This window comes from Ruditapes philippinarum, unplaced genomic scaffold, assembly GCF_026571515.1.
Source record: "Ruditapes philippinarum isolate M1 unplaced genomic scaffold, ASM2657151v2 ctg14307_1_1_1_1, whole genome shotgun sequence".
Classification (NCBI taxonomy): Eukaryota; Metazoa; Mollusca; class Bivalvia; order Venerida; family Veneridae; genus Ruditapes; species Ruditapes philippinarum.
The window spans coordinates 1-19,749 of NW_026856883.1; the positions used below are offsets into that span (position 1 = coordinate 1).

Below are 19,749 nucleotides of genomic sequence, written 5' to 3' on the forward strand. Positions count from 1 at the left end.
AAAAATTTTCCTGTTTATTAGATAAACTGATTATAAACATTTGATATATAAGTATTCAGAGACATTGTTTTCCATAATGCTCATTTTTTTTTAAAGCATTAGCGTGCCTCCAGATTTGTGTTAATTTTAATGAAAACGTTAAGATAAAATTTCTAATGTAAGTAAAAGAGTTGTCAAGCATAGAAATAAAGTAATTGATTAAACTTCTATACTACCCTCAGCATTGATCTGTAACTTGTCAAAAAAGAGCAAAATATATTTTACGGCATTAGTAACAGGGTGTTAAAAATGGTAAATTCTGTCATCATCAAGTTTTGAATAAGACACTCAAAGTTCCATCTGGATTTTAAAAGTACAGTGTATAAACATTTGTTAAACATTGTACTATGACTATAATTTTTTAAGTTAGTATTATTTTAGACTTATCTTGAGGCATGGCACTTTAAAATTTAAAACAGAAAATTTAGCCTTGAATCTGACAGTAATGAAAAAGCAAAAAGCAAAAGCATTATGAATATTTCAGGAGTTCCACTGTACATAATTCCAAGCAGTGTGATTTATGACCCGCCGTTATTGTGTGAGTTTCTCCATGACAATAAGATTACCCGCATGTTGTTCACACCTTCTCTCTTAGAAGCCGTGCTCAACACCCCAGACATCAACCTTGAAGAAAAGCTAAAAAACATGAAGTAAGAATTTAACTGACTATATAATTTGTACATGTAATCTGTTACCTGACATTACATAATTTGATAAACTTTTGAATTGTTGTTCAGTTTTCTTAATTTCATTTTCTGGTAAAATATTCTAAATTTTGAATTTCATGTAGTTTTCAGATGGTCATGCAGAGATTTTCTTTTTTTCTTTTTTATTTTTCAAACAAAATTAAATGTGTAAATATAATAAAAAAGTGAGATTTGATTGGTGGCTATTTATAGCTGCCCAATCATATAACATGTGTTGATTTTGTTTTGCTAACATTTCTTCTTTTTTTTTTTATGCCCCCACAAAGTGGGAGCATATAGCGTTGCACTTGTCTGTCCATCCGTAAGTCCCGAAATCTTGTGAAGATTTTGCTTAAACTTCCAGGGATGAACAACCTTAATGTGTAGATGGTAGTTAAGGAAGGAATTTTTGCTGCGACCAAATTTAACAGAATTATGGCCCTTTGTTGATTTTTTCACTATATACTATGTAGAAATTTTGTGAACGCAACTCCTCTTAAACCGGATGGCAGAATAATAATGTGATTTTGCTTAAACTTCCGGGGATGAACAACCTTAATGTGTAGATGGTAGTATTTTTGCTGCGACCAAATTTAACAGAACTATGGCCCTTTGTTGATTTTTTCACTAGATACTATGTAGAAATTTTGTGAACGCAACTCCTTAAAAAAATTAAACCGGATGGCAGATTTTGCTATATGTATGTGTCAATACATCGTCGGATACCCACGGCCGAACCATTAACATTTATCATTTATTATTGATTGCATGTTATGTGACATGTTTATCAATCGTGGGTATCCGACGATGGTGTCAATATTGTTTTGTTAATTTTTTTTTCTTCAGAACTATAATATTTTGTGGGGAAGTTGTTTGCACAAGTTTGTTTGAGAAATGTTTGAAATTATTGCCATGGATACAGTTCCTCAATCTGTACAGTGTGTCAGAATGTCATGATGTTGCCTGCGAAAATTTGAATGAATATTTTGAAAACAACAAGGTGAATATTTTTTGTCTACACTCAGTAAGATACTTAAATATATCATGATACTGCTGCTACAAAACTAATTTGATATTGCTGCTGCAGAACTTTTTCATCATTCAAAAGTTGCAAGTTATAAGATACACTGACTCCTTCCTTTTTTGATTTGTCCAATGAATTTACATCAGTCATTGTCACCTTACCTGTAGCGCTCATTATGATAAGGTCAGTGCATTCTATTGTTTGAAATTATTGTATTGTCATTATATTTTTCTTAATATATTTTGTATACTTTATATGAACTTCTCATACAGTTTGAATCTTCAGCTGCTTTTTTTTTCATTTTCAGGATGCGTTATTGAGTAGAAAGTTTTGCCCTGTAGGTAAAGTTATCCCAGGTGTGAAGATTGTCATCACTGATGCAGATTTGAAACCTCAACCTGTTGGAAGTTCAGGAGAGGTAAATTTTGTATATATTGTCAAGTCCAGCATATGCTTAATACAACAGTCTTCTGAATATGTTTTTCGATAAAATTTTAAACCTCACATCCACTGATAGTATGAAGGTAATATGGCAATGTTTTGGCATTTCTGGAAGAGAAAGACTTCAGGTCAGCCCATTCAAGGATATTAACTTATGGCAAAAGTACCTGATTCTAAGAACTACAAGCATCATATTAGCTAGTGTAAAATTTGTATATAAACTAAAAAATGATGACTTCCTTCAGGTGGTCATAGAATATACTATCAGATAATTATGTGGCATAACACATAAGTCTGATATTCTCTTTTCTTTTTTAAATCAAACATAAATATTTGCATATGTAAATAACTATGTGTAGTTACGTTTGTTACATATTTTGCACTGAAAAATTAGGTCAGTTCTCTTGGACTTAAAAATGTATTTATGAGCAGATAAAAAAATTGCTAGTTCATATACAAAAAAAAACCCCAAACAAACTAGAATTCATGCAATGTTTGATGTTATATCAAATAGATTTATGTTGGTGGCCCAACCCTGGCACATGGTTACCTGAACAGACCAGAAACCCAAGCTAAAAGGTTTATATCACGACCAGACCTGGTGCCAGAAGAGTGTGGAGATGTCCTGTACCGTAGTGGTGACTGGGGATATATGCTGTCAGATGGCAGTCTAGAGATTTGCGGTAGATGTGATACAATGGTCAAAGTTAGAGGCTACTCGATAGAAATACAGGTACATGTAGTTAACAATTATTGTAAAATGGAACCTCAAATGCAACCAAACAAATAATCTCAAATTGTACCTAAAAAGGCCGTTTGAACACATCTACAGATGTTTCTAAATTCAAAATATCACCATTTTCATGATTACATTATAAATTCTGCTTAAGCCGGTGCTAGAGGGAGTAGATTGTGCCTTGCAAATATAACTACCATCTTACACCAGGCTCAATTCAACCGAGCCTGCACAATTTTTAAATTTGTCATTTTTGGGCATTCTTTTGGGATTCTGTTTTTCTCTATATTTTTTTATTGCTAAATTTTCTAAACAAAATTTTCAATTATTCTTGCTTATGCCTGATGTATAAAGACAGGTCAATATGCAACCTTATTTTGTATTCAGCCTGAAAGACTCTAAACTGTAAGTGACTTAATATTTCAATATTAATTTTATACTTTACTACTTAAATATTACTATGTCTTAAACTTATAATTCATACTTATAATGTAAAGTTCGAAATTCAAAGCATAACAAGACCAAAATAGTACATGTACCGGGTACACAAATATAATAGTAATAATCAAAGTTTTCTGTTGCAGGCAGTAGAGGCAGCTCTGATGGAGTTACAGATGGTACATAGTTGTGTGGTGCTTGTTAAAGGGGAAGAAGGGGAAGATAAATTCCTTGTTACGTACATTGTACCTATCCGAGAAACCACAAAGAAAGCCGTGAGAGAAGCCCTCAAGAAACGCCTTCCCTTCTATATGATACCATCATATTTTGTCTTTATTTCAAAGTGAGTAACTTTAAAAAAACAAAAAAACATGTACATTATCTTAACAAAAAGAGCTTATAAAATCACAGTAATAATAAGTGTATCTAGATAAATTTTGACAGGAAAACATTGATAATGCACAAGTGATTGCATTTTTTTAAGTAAGTTTGATTCTCTCAAAGTTTTACATTATTAAATGCACATTTAATGCATGCTGTAATGCAAAATTTATGTATTATTCCCTTTTTGTCATGAGCAAAAATATATGTTTGATATCATTGAGATAAGTAATAATGTATTCAATTTATTAAGTATAATTATTTTTACAGTACAATATAGCTAAAATCTATTGTACTGTGTAGTACCTTGATAAATTCACTGGACTAACACCACATTAGCATAAATATTCAAATTGAAGGATTTTTTAAATAAATTTTCGAAATATTTATAATTTATTTTTGTTGAAACTTTTTTTTTATTTTAACTGAATGTAAACATTGTGCAAGAGTTTTTCCTTTTTTCTTTTCTCAGAATTCCAGTTGTCCCTGCTACTGGTAAGCTGGATAAGGCAGCATTACCTCCCTTTGATACTCAAGATGATGATGATGTCATAAATGAAGGTAAACCTGTCACACCAACAGAGGTTGCTGTGGCAACGGTCTGGTGCAAAATCTTACAAATGAAGGAGGCCGACATTCATGAAAGCTTCTTTGATCTTGGAGGGTAAAGTGTTTGTACATTTTCACTCTTTTTTACAACAATAAGATAATTTTATGCTAAAGGGGGATAACTTTTATTATACATTTAACTATCAGGTTTCTAAATATTCTAAATTATGAGGGTATAAGTCAACAAACCTGTGGCAACAACACAATTTGAAACTAATGCAGTATGAAGCAGCCAATTTGGTCTGACAATATGCCTGCACCTTAGAAATTATCATTATTGTGGTGTTCTTTGTTCTTTTCCCTTTCCAAGCAACAATTAATATTGATGTCTATTGTTTTGTATTGCCATTATTTATTTACTTCAAACAGTAAATCATATCTTAACTACTTGTATTCACAGTCACTCCTTGTTGGCTACAGAGCTCATTATCGTTTGAACAGCCAGTTTGGAGTAAAAATTTTGGGTCCAGGAAAAAAATTCTCTACCCTACTGTTAGCTTCAGTAAATTATAGACTCAAAAACTTAAACCGATGTTACAAACCCGTTCAAAAAAGCTAAAAACGTAGACTTTTTTGCGAAGTCAAAAAAGCATGATCTAATGTTACAAGTAAGTATTTTCTAATTTAATTTTGTTTTTAAATTAAATAAGAGAAAAAAACTTAACCGTTATTTGTGACCAGAAAGTTTTTTAGCTTTTTCCCAACATTTCAAAAAAAAATTTTATTTTTTGTTTTGATGATCTTTTTTACTTTTTTATTTTTAAAATTATTTTGAAAAAACACTTTAACCGGTTTATCACACAAAATGTAAAATTTTTCGGGATTATTGTTTTTTAAATACATGCACAATTTCATATTTCATACATGATGGTATGAATAATGACAGTCTTGCCCAGTGGCTTTGAATCCCGCCAGGAAATTTGGATTTTGTCGAGTGAGGCCAAGCTATCCATCTTAAGCATGCAGAACATTGATGGTTCTACTCAGGTGCCTGCTGGTGCCTGATTTTAGCACACAGGGGCACCTGGTGTCTTCTTCCTCCATTAAAGCTAGAAAAGTCACCATATGACTTTGTAGTTTCAATAGTGTCATGACTTAAAAACCAACAAAAAAAGAAATCCCCTGAATCCAGGGTATTTATACATGGTGATAAAAACCATGCTGCTAGAAATGTAATTTAAAATATTGTTGTTACAAAAACTTCATAATTATGTATTTCAAATCTTTACTTTTTCAGTATTGATATGCAGTTAAGAGCATTTTGGAGAACATTTGCATATTACAATGAGAAAAGATTTGCAAAGGGGCGTGTCTTACTGACAGGGGCCACAGGCTTTCTTGGAGCATTTATATTGAGAGAACTTAACTCCTGCAAACTAAAGGTTTGCTATAATTAGCATGGATTCATAAAACTATGTAAATAGATTCATTCCAAAGTCAAGAAGATATAGATCATGGTTTATTTGCTTCCATAGATCATTAGCTAATTTTTAAAAACCCATAGGTCAAAGCAATTTTTTTCATATATATAATAGCTAATCTGTTGATTGATCACAGCTTATTTCTGAAAAAAAAAAATTATAGGGGACTTCAATTAAAAAGTTTATCATAGCTGATTTGCTTTTAATTTAAGTACCTGGGTTTCATAGCTAGATCATAAGCTAATCTACTGATAGATTGTAGCAAAGTGCTCATTGTTTCAAACCTCACATATAAATAATTTAATAATATAGCAATTTTTTTTTAAATGTATTCTTTGCAGTGTTATTCATAAATCATAGCATATAATTTCACATTTATAAAGTTTGTGTTTCAGTAACCATGTCATAATTTTTATCATTGTTATTGTACTATTAAGTTATTGCTTTTTGTTCTTAGCTAATTTGTTTCTAGCCATAACTTATTCTTATTTAGTTTCTGATCATTGCAAATCCATGTAACTTCTTTAGTTCGCCCAGATATTTATATATTGAAAGTATCGCTGATATATAAATCGTATCATGGCTACTGCTTTTTTTGTACTACAGTCATGTATTATAATATTTAAAGGCCCATAATGCCTCAGAAAAGCTTCTTTCTTATTCCTAAAAAACCTTTTTATTTTTGGTGCACTTTTATTGTTTCCAAAAAGTTATTGGCCAATTATCTGAACCATCTTTTTCATCTGTTGCTTTTTGGCAATTTGTACAGTAATAGTGATTCAGTATTTTGTATGGAAGTAAAAATACTACTTTTTTACATTTTGCGACATTTATGACAAATTATTTCATATTAATCCCTTATTTCTTCAGTTTACAAGCATCTAACATGCTCTAAAACCATTAATTAAATGTTATAAAATTCATATTTGCCCTTTCAAAAGAAGTAAAAATTTCATTTTTTCTGAGGCATAATGTACCTTGAATAACAAAATCTTACTGATTTTTGTAAGAGATAAAACTAATTAAGATTTCATGCAGGTATAAAATTTCTTTTTTTCCAGTGAAATATAATTTACTTATTCAAATACCTTTCATCTTGTAAAACACAGGTGTTTGTATTTTGCCTGAGTAGACAGTTACCGGACGCCGACTCTATAGATAGACTAACAGCAGCTCTGACAAAGTTCGGCATTCTTGCTGAGAAAGGAGAGACCCCAAATGATGAACAGAAAACCATGCAACAACATTTTAACAAAAGAGTAGCCATATTGAAAGGTGCGTAGATGTTTGTGTTTAAAGGCCCATATACCCCAGAATTTTTTTTTTTCATTTCACAAAAGATTTTTATTTTTGGTGTATTTTTATAGTTTTAAAATAGTTATTCATTGGCCAATTATCTGAACTATTTCTTTCTTTTATTGCATTTTGGCATTTATTACGTTTTTTTTTTAGTTTTTTGTATGAAAGTCAAAATACTACCGGTACTTTGTTTATATTTTGCTAATTTATGATAAAAAATTTCACTTCAACGCCACTTTTTTCAGGTGATAAGCATCTAAACATGTTCTAAACCAATTCTTTAAACTAAGGGTTTCTGAGGCAGAATGTGCCTTTAAAGAAAAAAAATCTTCCAACATTTTAGCATTTACGATAAATGAAAAGATGACAAAGTGTTGAATGTTATAAAATGTAACAAACTTTAGAGACCAGTGAAAATCTCTGACACTGGAGATTTTCAAAAATCTCACTTGCAATCAACCAATGAAAGGCTTGGTGTGTAAATTAAGAATTTTATTAATTGTACTCATTTTCATGTCTTTGAGTACCATTTATCAAAATTAACCAATGAAAAATCCTCAGCTTAATGAGTTTATTAAAATCTAATTAAAATTAATGCTGTCAGAGGCAAAAAAAGATACTTGTATATTAATATCTGTATTTTCTTATATTTGGTAGAACTATCTGATTTTGTGACCTGAATGTTATAATTTTAGTGGCACAATTCTTTATGATGGACCAGTTCTTTCTCCATAAGAACATTTCTTTTATAAAAGCAGACTTATTTTTAAAGATATTTTTGAGCATAATTTACCTTATTTAATTTCACAGATCATTTTGAGCATAATTTACCTTTTTTAATTTCACAGCACTCAAAAAGGTACACTTATTTTAATTTAATTTATATTGCAGGTGATGTAGCATTAATTAACATGGGACTATCAGATGAGGACTACACATATGCATGTTCTGATATTGACATAGTTATACACGCAGCAGCAAGTGTTAATTTGGTCTATCCCTATAATGTGAGTGAAATAATTTAAATTTGCATGAAACAAGAAGAGAAAGAAGTATGCATCATTACCTGAGTGCCTAACTCAATCACCTTCTGCAGCTTTATTAATAAACATACTTATGCATATATTATTCACAGGCACTAGTAACATAATCAAATATTTTACATAATCGGCCTATATATGTATATAAAGATATTATATACATATATAGGCCGATTATGTAAAATATTTGATTATGTGACTAGTGCCTGTGATATTATTTATACTTTTCCCTGCTTTCTTAAATAGATTCATTCTAAAAAAATTAACAGGAAAAGAAAACAATGTGACTTGAATTAACTGTTTGTTTTATACTATCATGGTCTTCAGTGCTTAAAAATGTCCCAGGAAGAGAAAATTTGATAGCCTTACCAGGGTCCCAGGTTATAAAAAAATCTCATAGCTTAATCTAAGATCTCAGGCATTTGATTGGTTAGAAATTGCCCAAGAATGTACCAAACCAATGAAAGTGATGAGATTTGAGACAGAACTCAGAAAAAAGTTTTATAACCTCGAGGCCAGACCACTGAAACCTGAGTGTACCCATCACATTCTGTTCAGTAGCAGCTCTTTCAATTGTAACCCATTCTTTCCTCTTCAAACTTTTTAGTACTGTGACATATACAAATTATACATGTTATACATGTTAGATTTATGCCTTAGTTTATAATTAACATTTAAGAATTTAAAATTTTAGAATTGATTCAGTCTTATTTTTTCACAACTTTAAATTATATTTTCATAACACATATTTTGTATTTCCAGGCTTTAGCAGGAGCAAATGTTAATGGTACAGCTTATGTGATAAAATTTGCATGTACAGGGAAGATTAAACCTATTCATTACATAAGGTAAAGTAAAATATCAATATGCGGGGCATCTCTGGTACCTTCCCCTGATTTCCGGGACATTCCCAGATATATGGGACATTATGGGTGCTGTATTATGATGGCTTTAGTACATGACTGTACTCTTAAACAATTTTAACTCGTCTTTATTTGAAATGACCTCATTCATTTATCAGTATCTTTGACCTAAAATATTTTTTTCTTGATCTTAATTATTTTACATAATATTATAGCAAAACATGATAATAATCTCTCCTTCCGTTGAATAACATTTGGATATATTTAGTATTCATCATATAATTGTATGAGCCAAAATATTTCAAAACACCAAACTTGAGAAAAATGTTCTAAGATTTTAGGAAAAGTAAAAAATATTCAAGATTCAAGTAATAATTTACATATTATGTGCGATTAATGACAGATTTTTTAGTATTTGTAGCATATTGTAACTAACGTAGTAATAGAGCTATTTTTCCATATTTTTACCTTTTTTGGTAATTTTCATAGGCTGTATGTGCCATTGATAATATGTAAATTGCTTCCTTTTGGTAACTTCACAATATTATATTTCTAAATACATTTTCAAAATTTTCATGAAAATAAGCATGAATCTGGAGGCAGCTGTTTTAAACCCAGTCACATACATCTATGATAATAATATATTACAGCACAGATGCAGTGTTTCCAGCAGGATTAAAAGATTGTAAAGAGACGGATGATGCTGGTTCCTATCATTCACAGCTGCATGATGGGTATTCCCAGACAAAATGGGTCGCAGAACAAATTGTGCAGAGAGCCGGTCAAAGGGGAATCCCTGTTACTATATATAGACTAGGTACATATAACATGCATAATTTTTAAAGATATTTACTCATTAAGGCCAAGACTGTTTACTTGTCAAGGGCCCTTACTCGACTAGACAAAGCTGCTTTTTGTGGCTTAAAAAGTAGATGGACCCCCATTAAGCATAAACTACATACACACATATGCAGATTTTTACATAACTGTTCATAATATTGTATATTTTTTCTATAAATTCAGAAGGTTTTATATTTTGATTTTTCTTTAATATTACAAAAGAGATTCAATTTTCAAAATGTTATAATTTTGTAGAATAAATTACTATTTATAGGTAACATGTCAGGGGACAGTAGATCAGCATGTTGGAACCCCCAGGATTTCACACTGATCCTTCTACAGGCTTGTACCCAGCTCGGTAAGGCACCAGATGTTGACTGGCATATGGAGATGACACCAGTGGACTTTGCTGCCAACTTTATTGTTAAAATGATCAGAAAATCTTCACAGGCCATGGGAAAAACATTCCATATTATCAACGACAAACCATTGCACTCCAGGTATGTTGTGAATTTAAGTTTTAAATATTATTCAAATCTGCCTTTTTCATGTAACGAAAAGTAAAATAAAATACATTGTATGTACAGAACTTCATGTTCAAATATTGATGATGTTTAAGCTAGATTATTTAAATTACACGTATTTTACAATCAAACAGGAAAATTAATAAAAAGAAAAATTATGTTTTCACAATCTCAGATTGAGAAAAAAGGTTCTGAGTCTATTTCAAAATAAATCAGTGCCAATGGCAACAAAATATTATGTGGGCCATATCTCCGGGACAATTACAGAAAAGTGTATTTTTATATATTAATCAAAGGTTTATATGGTTCAACTTATTTATTATAAGATTGAATTTATATTCTTATTAATTTATTATCATTCTAATAACTATTTTAATTGTATTTATTGTAAGTGGTTATTTCAATGTTACAGATGGGTGTTTGAATGGATGAATGCTCACGGTTATCCATTACAAATAGTAAAATTTGACGAATGGAGAAAAAGGTAAAAAGTATAATTTGGTTTAGAGGACCATTACATATAATATAGTTATAGAATATAATATTTAGAACAATTTAAACAATATTTTTTTAATTCTGGCCATTCAAAATTGACTTAACCACATTAAATCACTTAAAGAATCTATAGCTGTATCTAATGTCAAATATCTATATTCTCTTAAAATATATATATATATATATATATATATATAAGTCAACAACAACAACAACAACATAAACTTTATTAAGCTCAAGTCATAATAACAAGCATGTGAGCATACAGCGAATGATACAAACAAAAATACCTTGTGAGGTAAAAAGAAAAAATAATATTAAATTAGGAGGAATTTCTCAAAACAGTTGTACTATACTTTAAGAAAGGTCTCTCTTATAAACATGAATACTGAATTATATGTTTTTTATACAAGTATTTTGGAAGAATTCTTTTTCAAGTTAACATAGATTTTGTAAATTACAGGCTTTGAATTTACAATAATAGTATAACAAACTTGTTTGATATAAAATGATAAAATATATTTGACATCACATTATTTGTTATAATATGACTGTATGATAACATATTATTTATCATATTAATTCCCATTAGTATGTTTTTTTTTGATACAGCAATTAATTTTGTTTGATATCAAATTGTTTTTAATGTAATTGCGACCCTTTTTTTGCTTATTACATTGTTTAATATAAACATGTGTAACTATCAACTTTTTTATTTCAGCATACTTAACTTAAATGATGGCAGCCAAACTTTTCTACACAGACTTATGGAGTCTTATATTACGTAAGATATCTTAATACATGTATATAGAATATATTAAATTTCTCTTTATATTACTTTTTTCCATTTCTTTCTGTCAAAATTGCATCCTTTTCATGTTTAAAATTAATAAAATTTCAACCTTTGTAAATAACATCATTTAAGACTGTGTTTAAACCTAATCAAATCAATCAGAGCACTTGACTTTTATTCATTATAAATACTTTTCCGAAGTTTGTTGGGAAGGGCTTATAGGAGATGTGATTCCTTTCACATTTGAGCCGCGTCACGACAAAACCAACATAATGGGTTTGCGACCAGCATGGATCCAGACCAGCCTGCGCATCCAAACAGTCTGATCAGGATCCATGCTGTTCGCTTACAGACCCTATAACAAGTAAAGAAACAGATAGCGAACAGCATGGATCCTGATCAGACTGCGCGGATGTGCAGGCTGGTCTGGATCCATGCTGGTCGCAAACCCATTATGTTGGTTTTGTCATGACACGGCTCATTTGTCACAAGTCTTTAACGCCAGCATTACCTCCCTTGAATAAATGAATACCATTTTTTTTACCACTTAATTTGTGTTTGAATTTTCAGGAGTTCAGATTTCTTCACAAGTCTGAGCACATACAAAGCAGATAATTTACATACTGTATTATCACAACTTGGTATGGAGTACCCATATGTTGACTCAGACCTCCTTCAAACATACTTCACTAAACTGTCTCAGCACGGCATCATTACAGGACAGAGGTACACCTTCTCTGGAGGTATGCATTATTGATATTATCTAGATGTATAATTATGAAGCTTTTAATAAATTTAACCTTCCTAACTTGTGTAATGGAATTGCCCTGATTTTAAATTGATATTTGAAGGGATTTCAATAACAAAGTTTCAGGTACCAACAGTATATTAAACCGTGGTCAGGCTGCATGGATGTGCAGGCTTGCAAAGTTCTGCGTGTACATATCAGTGGCATTTAAGGCTTAATATCACTTTCAGTTCTTTTAGGTTATGGTTAAGGATAGATTTATTGGTTATTTCTGGTGTTCAAGTAATGCCATTCAGTTTGCACTTTTACACTTTTTTGCTCAATTCTTTTTCATAAAATGATATTATAGTTTATACCATCCATGATCCTTTTAAAGATGGAAAACCCTAAGCTTATTTATACAGACCTTTTTGTAGGATCATGAATTCAGGTATTTGAACATCTGCAATTTTTCTCCAATCATTATATAATATATTATAAACCCTTCTCCAATTGTCTCAACCTAAATTTTCTAATTGAATTAATTCACACTGTAATTGACAGTAACCTTTTTGTATAAATGAATTCAGTCTCATATTATTGAAATTGTTATTCTCTCCAAATTAATGCATTTTTTTAAAATTAAGAATTCACTGGAGGTTAAAATATTCAATTTGAGCATGCATGGTTCTAATTTAAGAACCCATACAAAGGACATAAAAGTTGCACAAAACTATAAATAGCGATAAAATCAGAAATTATTTCTTAAAAGAAAGATGTACAGTTTAAGAGCAGACAATAGTGAAACAAGTGTGTTTAGTATAAGACATGTTCCATCTGGCATATTAATCAATCTGGCATATTAAAGCCTAAATACCTGTATAAGTGACAAATAGAGGATATTTGTTTGTTTCAGTGTAAGATCGAAAAATATTTTACCGAGTGAACACCAGATGCAATATTTTCCACAAGTGGCGTAGCCACGAGTGAAAATATAATAGCTGGGGTTCACGAGTGAAATATTATTTGATCTTACATGTAAAACAAACAAATTTTCTGTTTATTTCATGATTTTTCACGATTTTTACACCATTTTACTGATTTTTGCTCTTATCTTCATGGCGTCATCAAATAATGACGTCACAATGTTGAAGCAAAATATAATTCCATGATTATTTTTAGATTTTAGATGTTTTTCAGCACAACGTTCGTAAATATTTACGAACTACAGTTATCACGTACATTTTTTATTATGATTGACTACATTTCCGCTGAAAAAAACATTCATTAATGATAAATATTTTATTTTTACGCCAAATATAGTTCGGCCACTGTGAAATTATATTTGGTAATCATTACTGTGAAATTATCAGAATATAATTAACCGTTATAATTCAGTAATCTACTGCAAAACATGTAATAAATTACTGTAATTCACCAACTTTAAAATGTTTAATTAGTTTCAGAAAGGTTAAATAAAATTAAACCTTAAATAAATTGATTTTTTCCCTTACTCTATGTATCAAATCAATTAAACCTCCAAGAAAAACATTTTTAAAACTCCTTCAATTTTCTACTTTTAAGGGGAGGTAACCTGTATAGTGTTCAGTAAATGTAAAACTTGGGTTAACTCTCCTTAAAAAGGTGAAGTCAAGGTCATATACATGATAAGAGCATTTACTAATTTTGTATTGTACATGAAATGTACTAGCTACATATTGTGTATTGAAATATCCTGTACTTAAGAAAACTTGCTGGACAATTTGTGAGTCATGGCTGACAGTGATTCAGGTAAAGAATTCCAAACCAATGCATTTTAATGTTTAAATTTAAAATGCAATGTTTTTCAGTTTTACTTTCAGTTTGCAGTTTTACATGTATATAGTTATACAGCTGTTTATGACTACATGTATACTTGAGCAAATCAACTCAGCAAAAGATTTCTTCTTTGGTAAAGTTTCACTTGATGCAGGTAGTGCAGGTGATTTATTGTGTAAATATATACAAATTATGTTTAAAATGTTGAGATATATATACAAACTACCTATTTTTTACAGGTAAAGTCCTACAAGGCAAGGTTGCTATAGTAACTGGGGCCTCAAGTGGAATAGGGAAGGCCATTGCTATGGCATTGGCTGGAGCAGGGGCAAAGGTTGCCATGGCAGCAAGAAGGGTGGACAGGTTACAGGAAGTGGAATCTTCTATTGCAAACAGTGGGGGTGTTTCAATATCTGTGAAAACGGATGTCACACAAAGAGCAGAGGTAGATTCCAATTGAATATTTATACACAGTTAAAGAAAAAACACGTTGTACTAATAGATTGCCTCTGGTGGACAGGTGTTTGGAGTCCAGTTTTGTCTGGAGCAATTATTCTACATGCACAGATGGATTTTAGTATCACTTGATGATTTTATGTTCACCACTATATGTATGACAGGTAATGTTGCACAAATGAAGCAGGCCTCTAGGTCAAAGGTCAAGGTAACACTTAGAGGTCAGAGGACTTATTGTCCAGCTGCAATAAGGGATTTTTAATATTACTTGGCACAAATGTTCACCATGTGGAGCTAAGTGTCATATGTTAAACTCGGGTCACTGTAGCTAAGGTCAAGGTCATAGTAAAAATTTAAAAAAATGTGTGCTGGACAAATGATTAATTAGTCTTGAAGTGAGGGATTATACAAAATGCTCACAATCATGAGATTAAGTCTTATCAGAATAATTTAGGTTAATATATGGAAGGTCACAAAAGGTAGTGAAATGTCGAGATTTTGACCAGAGTAAAATATCCTACATGCATGGATAGATTTTGGTTTAAATTAATTCAAATGTCCACCATGTGAGACTTATTGTTGTAAACATGAACTGGGTCAAAGGTCACGGTCACTGTGATGATAAGGTCAGAGGAAACTGCTTATATGGAGCAAATCGTCTAAATGCACTGAGGGAATTTAATGTAACTTGGCACAAAATTTAATGTTCAGCATTATGCGGAGAAGTATTGTTCATCAAGTTCTATGTCAAAAGTCAGATACAAAATGCAAAATAAATAGTTTTATGGTATATAGAATGTTTTGAATTTGGAGATCGTATCACAGATGAAAGAAAAAAGTTCAAGAAACCTGTTATATAAAGACTACAAAAGTGACATCTAGGACCTCTTTAATTGTATGCATTGGTTAACAGAAACTGTGTATTATATGATGAGAAATTTATGTTTTTTCAGGTTAAAGAACTTGTTCGTCACACAGAAATGACTCTAGGTCCAGTAGATATACTTGTAAACAATGCAGGGACAATGTTTTATACGATGATGAAAAATCTACATGAAGACGAGTGGGAGAGGCAAATAGATGTTAATGTAAAGGTATGTTCATGTTGACTTGTGATTAGTTAAAAAGATTTTTGACAGGTTATATGTCCTAGTATAGGTTGTTGTAAGCTTATATTATCAGAGCCACAAAGCAAGTGTTATGTTACAAACAACTATTTGTTGTGGAACATATAACCTGTTCAAAATCTAACAAATTTATAATATGGTACAATTTGTTTGGAAAAAAATGAAATTTATATAAAAATTATATGAATGTCACTATAATAATTATCTGCTGAAAATGGATATAGTTTGTTGCCCTTTGGTACTGCTGTACTTAATATTTCTACAAATTTGTGAGTATGAAAAGAACTTAGGTTCATAGACTTATTTATCTAGCATTAATATAAAGTACACATACTCAATCTTTATTAGATAATTATATGTAATCTGCATGGGAAATAAAGGCTCATAAATAGTGCTATGATGTAGAAGTGTCTAATTTTTCCAATGTGCTAAACTCAATAGGATCAGAAGCGAATACACACTGCTCTCGCGACTTACCACATATTACTGGCGCCGGTGCGCGGAGTACTATAACTCAAATGTAGTATAATAAATACAAGTGTAAAGATAGTCACAACTATATGCATGATTTAAAAATTGTCCTACCTCTTGATAATAAGTTTCTGTCAACAGAAAATAAGGTGTATTAATATTATTAAATGAACATTAAAGTTAATGTTCTGCACAAAATATTGCAGGGTGTTACAAATGGTATTGGTGCTGTGTTAGATGGTATGCTGAAGAGAGGTAAAGGTCATATTGTCAACATGTCGTCTGATGCTGGCAGAAGGGTAAATGCTTTAAATGATTTAAATCATGCAATTAAAGATTGATAGCTCTTCTACTCTGATGCTTACTTTGTTCCTAAAATAGTAGGTGGAATACCATCACAGGTCTCTCTCTTAAAGACTGTAAATCAGTATTGGTGTGACTTAAAACAAAACTTATGAAAAGTCCAGGGTTACAAGATTAATATTTATGAAAACAAGGCTTATAACAATATGAAGGTTTGGAACTGATCTTGTCTGTTCATGAAGATTGCTACAACTTCCCCACTAATTTATTATCACTATCTGGATTAAAGGAAGGTTTTTTTTTTTAAAGGCATTTATATTTATTATGAAATAGTACACGGCACTAAGGGCCTCATAGTGTTAGAGTGACCGCTCAGTCAGTCTACAAATATTTAACGGAACAAAGGCTGAAGTCTGTTCAATGGTTGGAGCTAACTGGGTGGTTACTTTTATGTTATGATGTCCGAAGTACTGTGTGCTATTTCTTATATTATATCACACTTTATTAGAACATCATGGTTAAAGTTCAACGAGCAGGAAAATCAAACCATTTACAATAAGTAACAAAAATTCTAGTAAAATGTATTGAAAACTGTTGTCAGTCAACTTATATAATGAATGTTTCATAACATATTCCTCACGGTTATACTCCGGTTAACTTTAAAATTTAGTGGTTCGACAAAAACAGGCAAGCAATCACCATACATTTTTTGTCAAACAGATGATGTCATTACAAATATTACAGTATTTAAAGGCCTGCTAACACATATGTAGATAAAGACGGAAACGAACTAACAACTCTCTTTTTCATATTATTGCAGGGTTTTTCAGGTCTTGCAGTGTATTCAGGAACAAAGTTTTATGTTGAAGGTTTATCACAGGGATTGAGACAGGAGCTGGCAGGGTCCGGCATCAGGGTCACATGTATACAGCCCGGGGATGTTAAGACCGAGCTTCTTCAACACACAACTGATACAGAGGTAAATAGTTGATAAAGGAAAATTGTTTAAATGCCCATTATGGTTCAGAAGTGCTTTTATATTTATTTTTCAAAAGTTTTTAAATGTTGGTGTTGTTTTATAGTATCCAAAAAGTTACTCATTGGCTAATAACCTGAACCGTTTTTATCATCTGTTGCTTTTTTGGAATAAGTATAATAATAGTAAATAAGTATTTTGTATTGAAGTCAAAATACTATTCTGTATGCTTTTTACTACTTTTATGACAAATTATTTCACATTTACCAGTAGTGTCTTCAGGTATCACACATCTAAACATTCTTTAAAACTAATATTTAAACATTACAAAAGTCATAATCTTAAGAATTACAAAATTATTTGTTTCTGTGCCTTTAACCTTCAACCTGCTGCAACTGGTCACAGATTAGATTTAGATTTTGGTTAGATTTTGCAACTAGTGAAGTCATCATGCACATTTGTGTTGGTAGCTTATTTTTATGCCCATAGATAAGGTGGGCATATTATTTTAAGTCCACCTGTTTGTCTGCCTATCAGAAATAATAAATTTAACATTGATAATAACATGAAAGTACTTTCACCTGCAGTCTCATAACTTAAAAGGCACATGCACCCTATTCAGAGGTATAAGCATTTTACTTAAAGTAGCCAGCATATCATTCTGTTTAGTCAGACCAGGCTCTTCACAGTCAACTTCATTTGGATATCCCCAAAATGGATAAAAGTATAGATAAATGACAGTTCCAAAAATGGAAGCTGAATAAGTCCACATTAGAAATTTAGCAGGTTATTGGATCATTTGTATGCCTTCAGAAATAGAAATTTGTTTTTGGCTTTATCATTATGTGAGAATTAAGCTATCTCAATGTTTTTGTTATTCAGGCGAAGGAGAAGTTTGATGGAAGTGAAAGTCACAAGATTCTGGAACCTGCAGATATCGCCAATGCTGTTGTTTATGCTGTGTCACAACCAGAATATGTCGGTGTAAATGAGATACTTATTGAACCAAGAGAAGCTCCGATATGAGCTATAGCTGAATGTTTATGAACTGTGAACTAATGTGTATGAACTATGAAAAGACATGCATGGACAATGAACTATCTAATTGAATCATGAAACCAGATTGGAGGCCAGGGTTTATTTTTTTCTCTCACAAGTCATATCATTTTTGTTCATATCTGTGATATACATACAAAGTATTGTTGGTTGAAAAATGTATTTTTTTTTCCCTCTCTTGTGTAAACAGAATTTTTTCTTTACTTTTGTAACAAGGTACATTTTGTTATATATATATATGTTAGGAGCTTAGCTTGTGAAGGAATTCTTACTTAACTGACACTGAATTCCAATTGTAATGGTCTAAAAACATTGACTATTATCCAAGGAAAAGCGGCATTAAAATGATACTTTGAGGCTCGAAGTATGAGACCCATCATTGTCATGAAACCCATGATGTTTACAGAAATGCCTACATTAAAGCTTCACAAAAATGAAAAATTATACGTAGCATTCTTTTGATTCTGTTCAGAGGGGAATTCCAAAAGTTTTCATATTGATTCTTAACTGGTTGGGGACCATCAACCAGACAGTTTTAGAACATTCAGAACAGTTTTCCATACAGATTCCACAATATTATTTTAGAGCAAGATACATGAAATTTTGACACAGTACAGTTTTTCTCCATTAAATAGCTAGTTTGTTTGTTTTCCATTATATTAACACTTTGAGGCCCACGCAGGGGGTATATCTAAATTGTCCACACTACAATAATTGTGTCTGGACAGATATTTATGACTTTTATCTAATCAAGATAATGGCCTGGGTGTTTTGTTTTTACTTTTGACATAAAATACAAAATTCCAGCTGCATATGAGCCAGTTCTAAGTGTAAGAGGTCAGGTATTGAACTCTTGACGCAAGAATTTTCAATGTTAATATCTTATAATAGACATAAAACTATTATCTTTTAAGAAAGTTGAAATCAATTTATTTCTTTATAATAGAAAAATTATGCATTTATTGTTGATAAAAAGGCAACTGATTTATTGACAAACACTTCACAAAGGAAACACCAATAGCAGGCTTTTTTGGGGTTCTCCTGGTTTGATGGTCCCTTAAACCAGTACACATAAAGAAAAAAGATTAGTTGAATGATACAGATAAGAATTCTAGAAAGGATATATTGGTATAATGATAAGAATGTAATTAAAGGGTAATTGATATTATAACAGATTTGAATATTT

The 19,749-nt window shown here is 31.1% G+C and overlaps 1 protein-coding gene across 1 annotated transcript; it reads left to right on the forward strand.

The window, feature by feature from the left end:
- Positions 1 to 523: 523 nt before the first annotated feature.
- On the forward strand, positions 524 to 19,691 carry LOC132748002 (uncharacterized; the record flags this gene model as incomplete). The annotated part of the gene is given in 21 exon segments (XM_060737542.1): positions 524 to 689; positions 1,572 to 1,725; positions 2,057 to 2,167; positions 2,705 to 2,923; positions 3,511 to 3,707; positions 4,218 to 4,409; positions 4,755 to 4,785; positions 5,584 to 5,719; positions 6,871 to 7,050; positions 7,966 to 8,081; positions 8,877 to 8,962; positions 9,628 to 9,794; positions 10,092 to 10,317; positions 10,754 to 10,825; positions 11,558 to 11,620; positions 12,200 to 12,372; positions 14,414 to 14,619; positions 15,584 to 15,724; positions 16,435 to 16,527; positions 17,352 to 17,510; positions 18,390 to 19,691. Coding segments are annotated over 21 exon segments (3,032 nt in total), but the record flags the coding sequence as incomplete, so codon positions are not given.
- Positions 19,692 to 19,749: the final 58 nt, after the last annotated feature.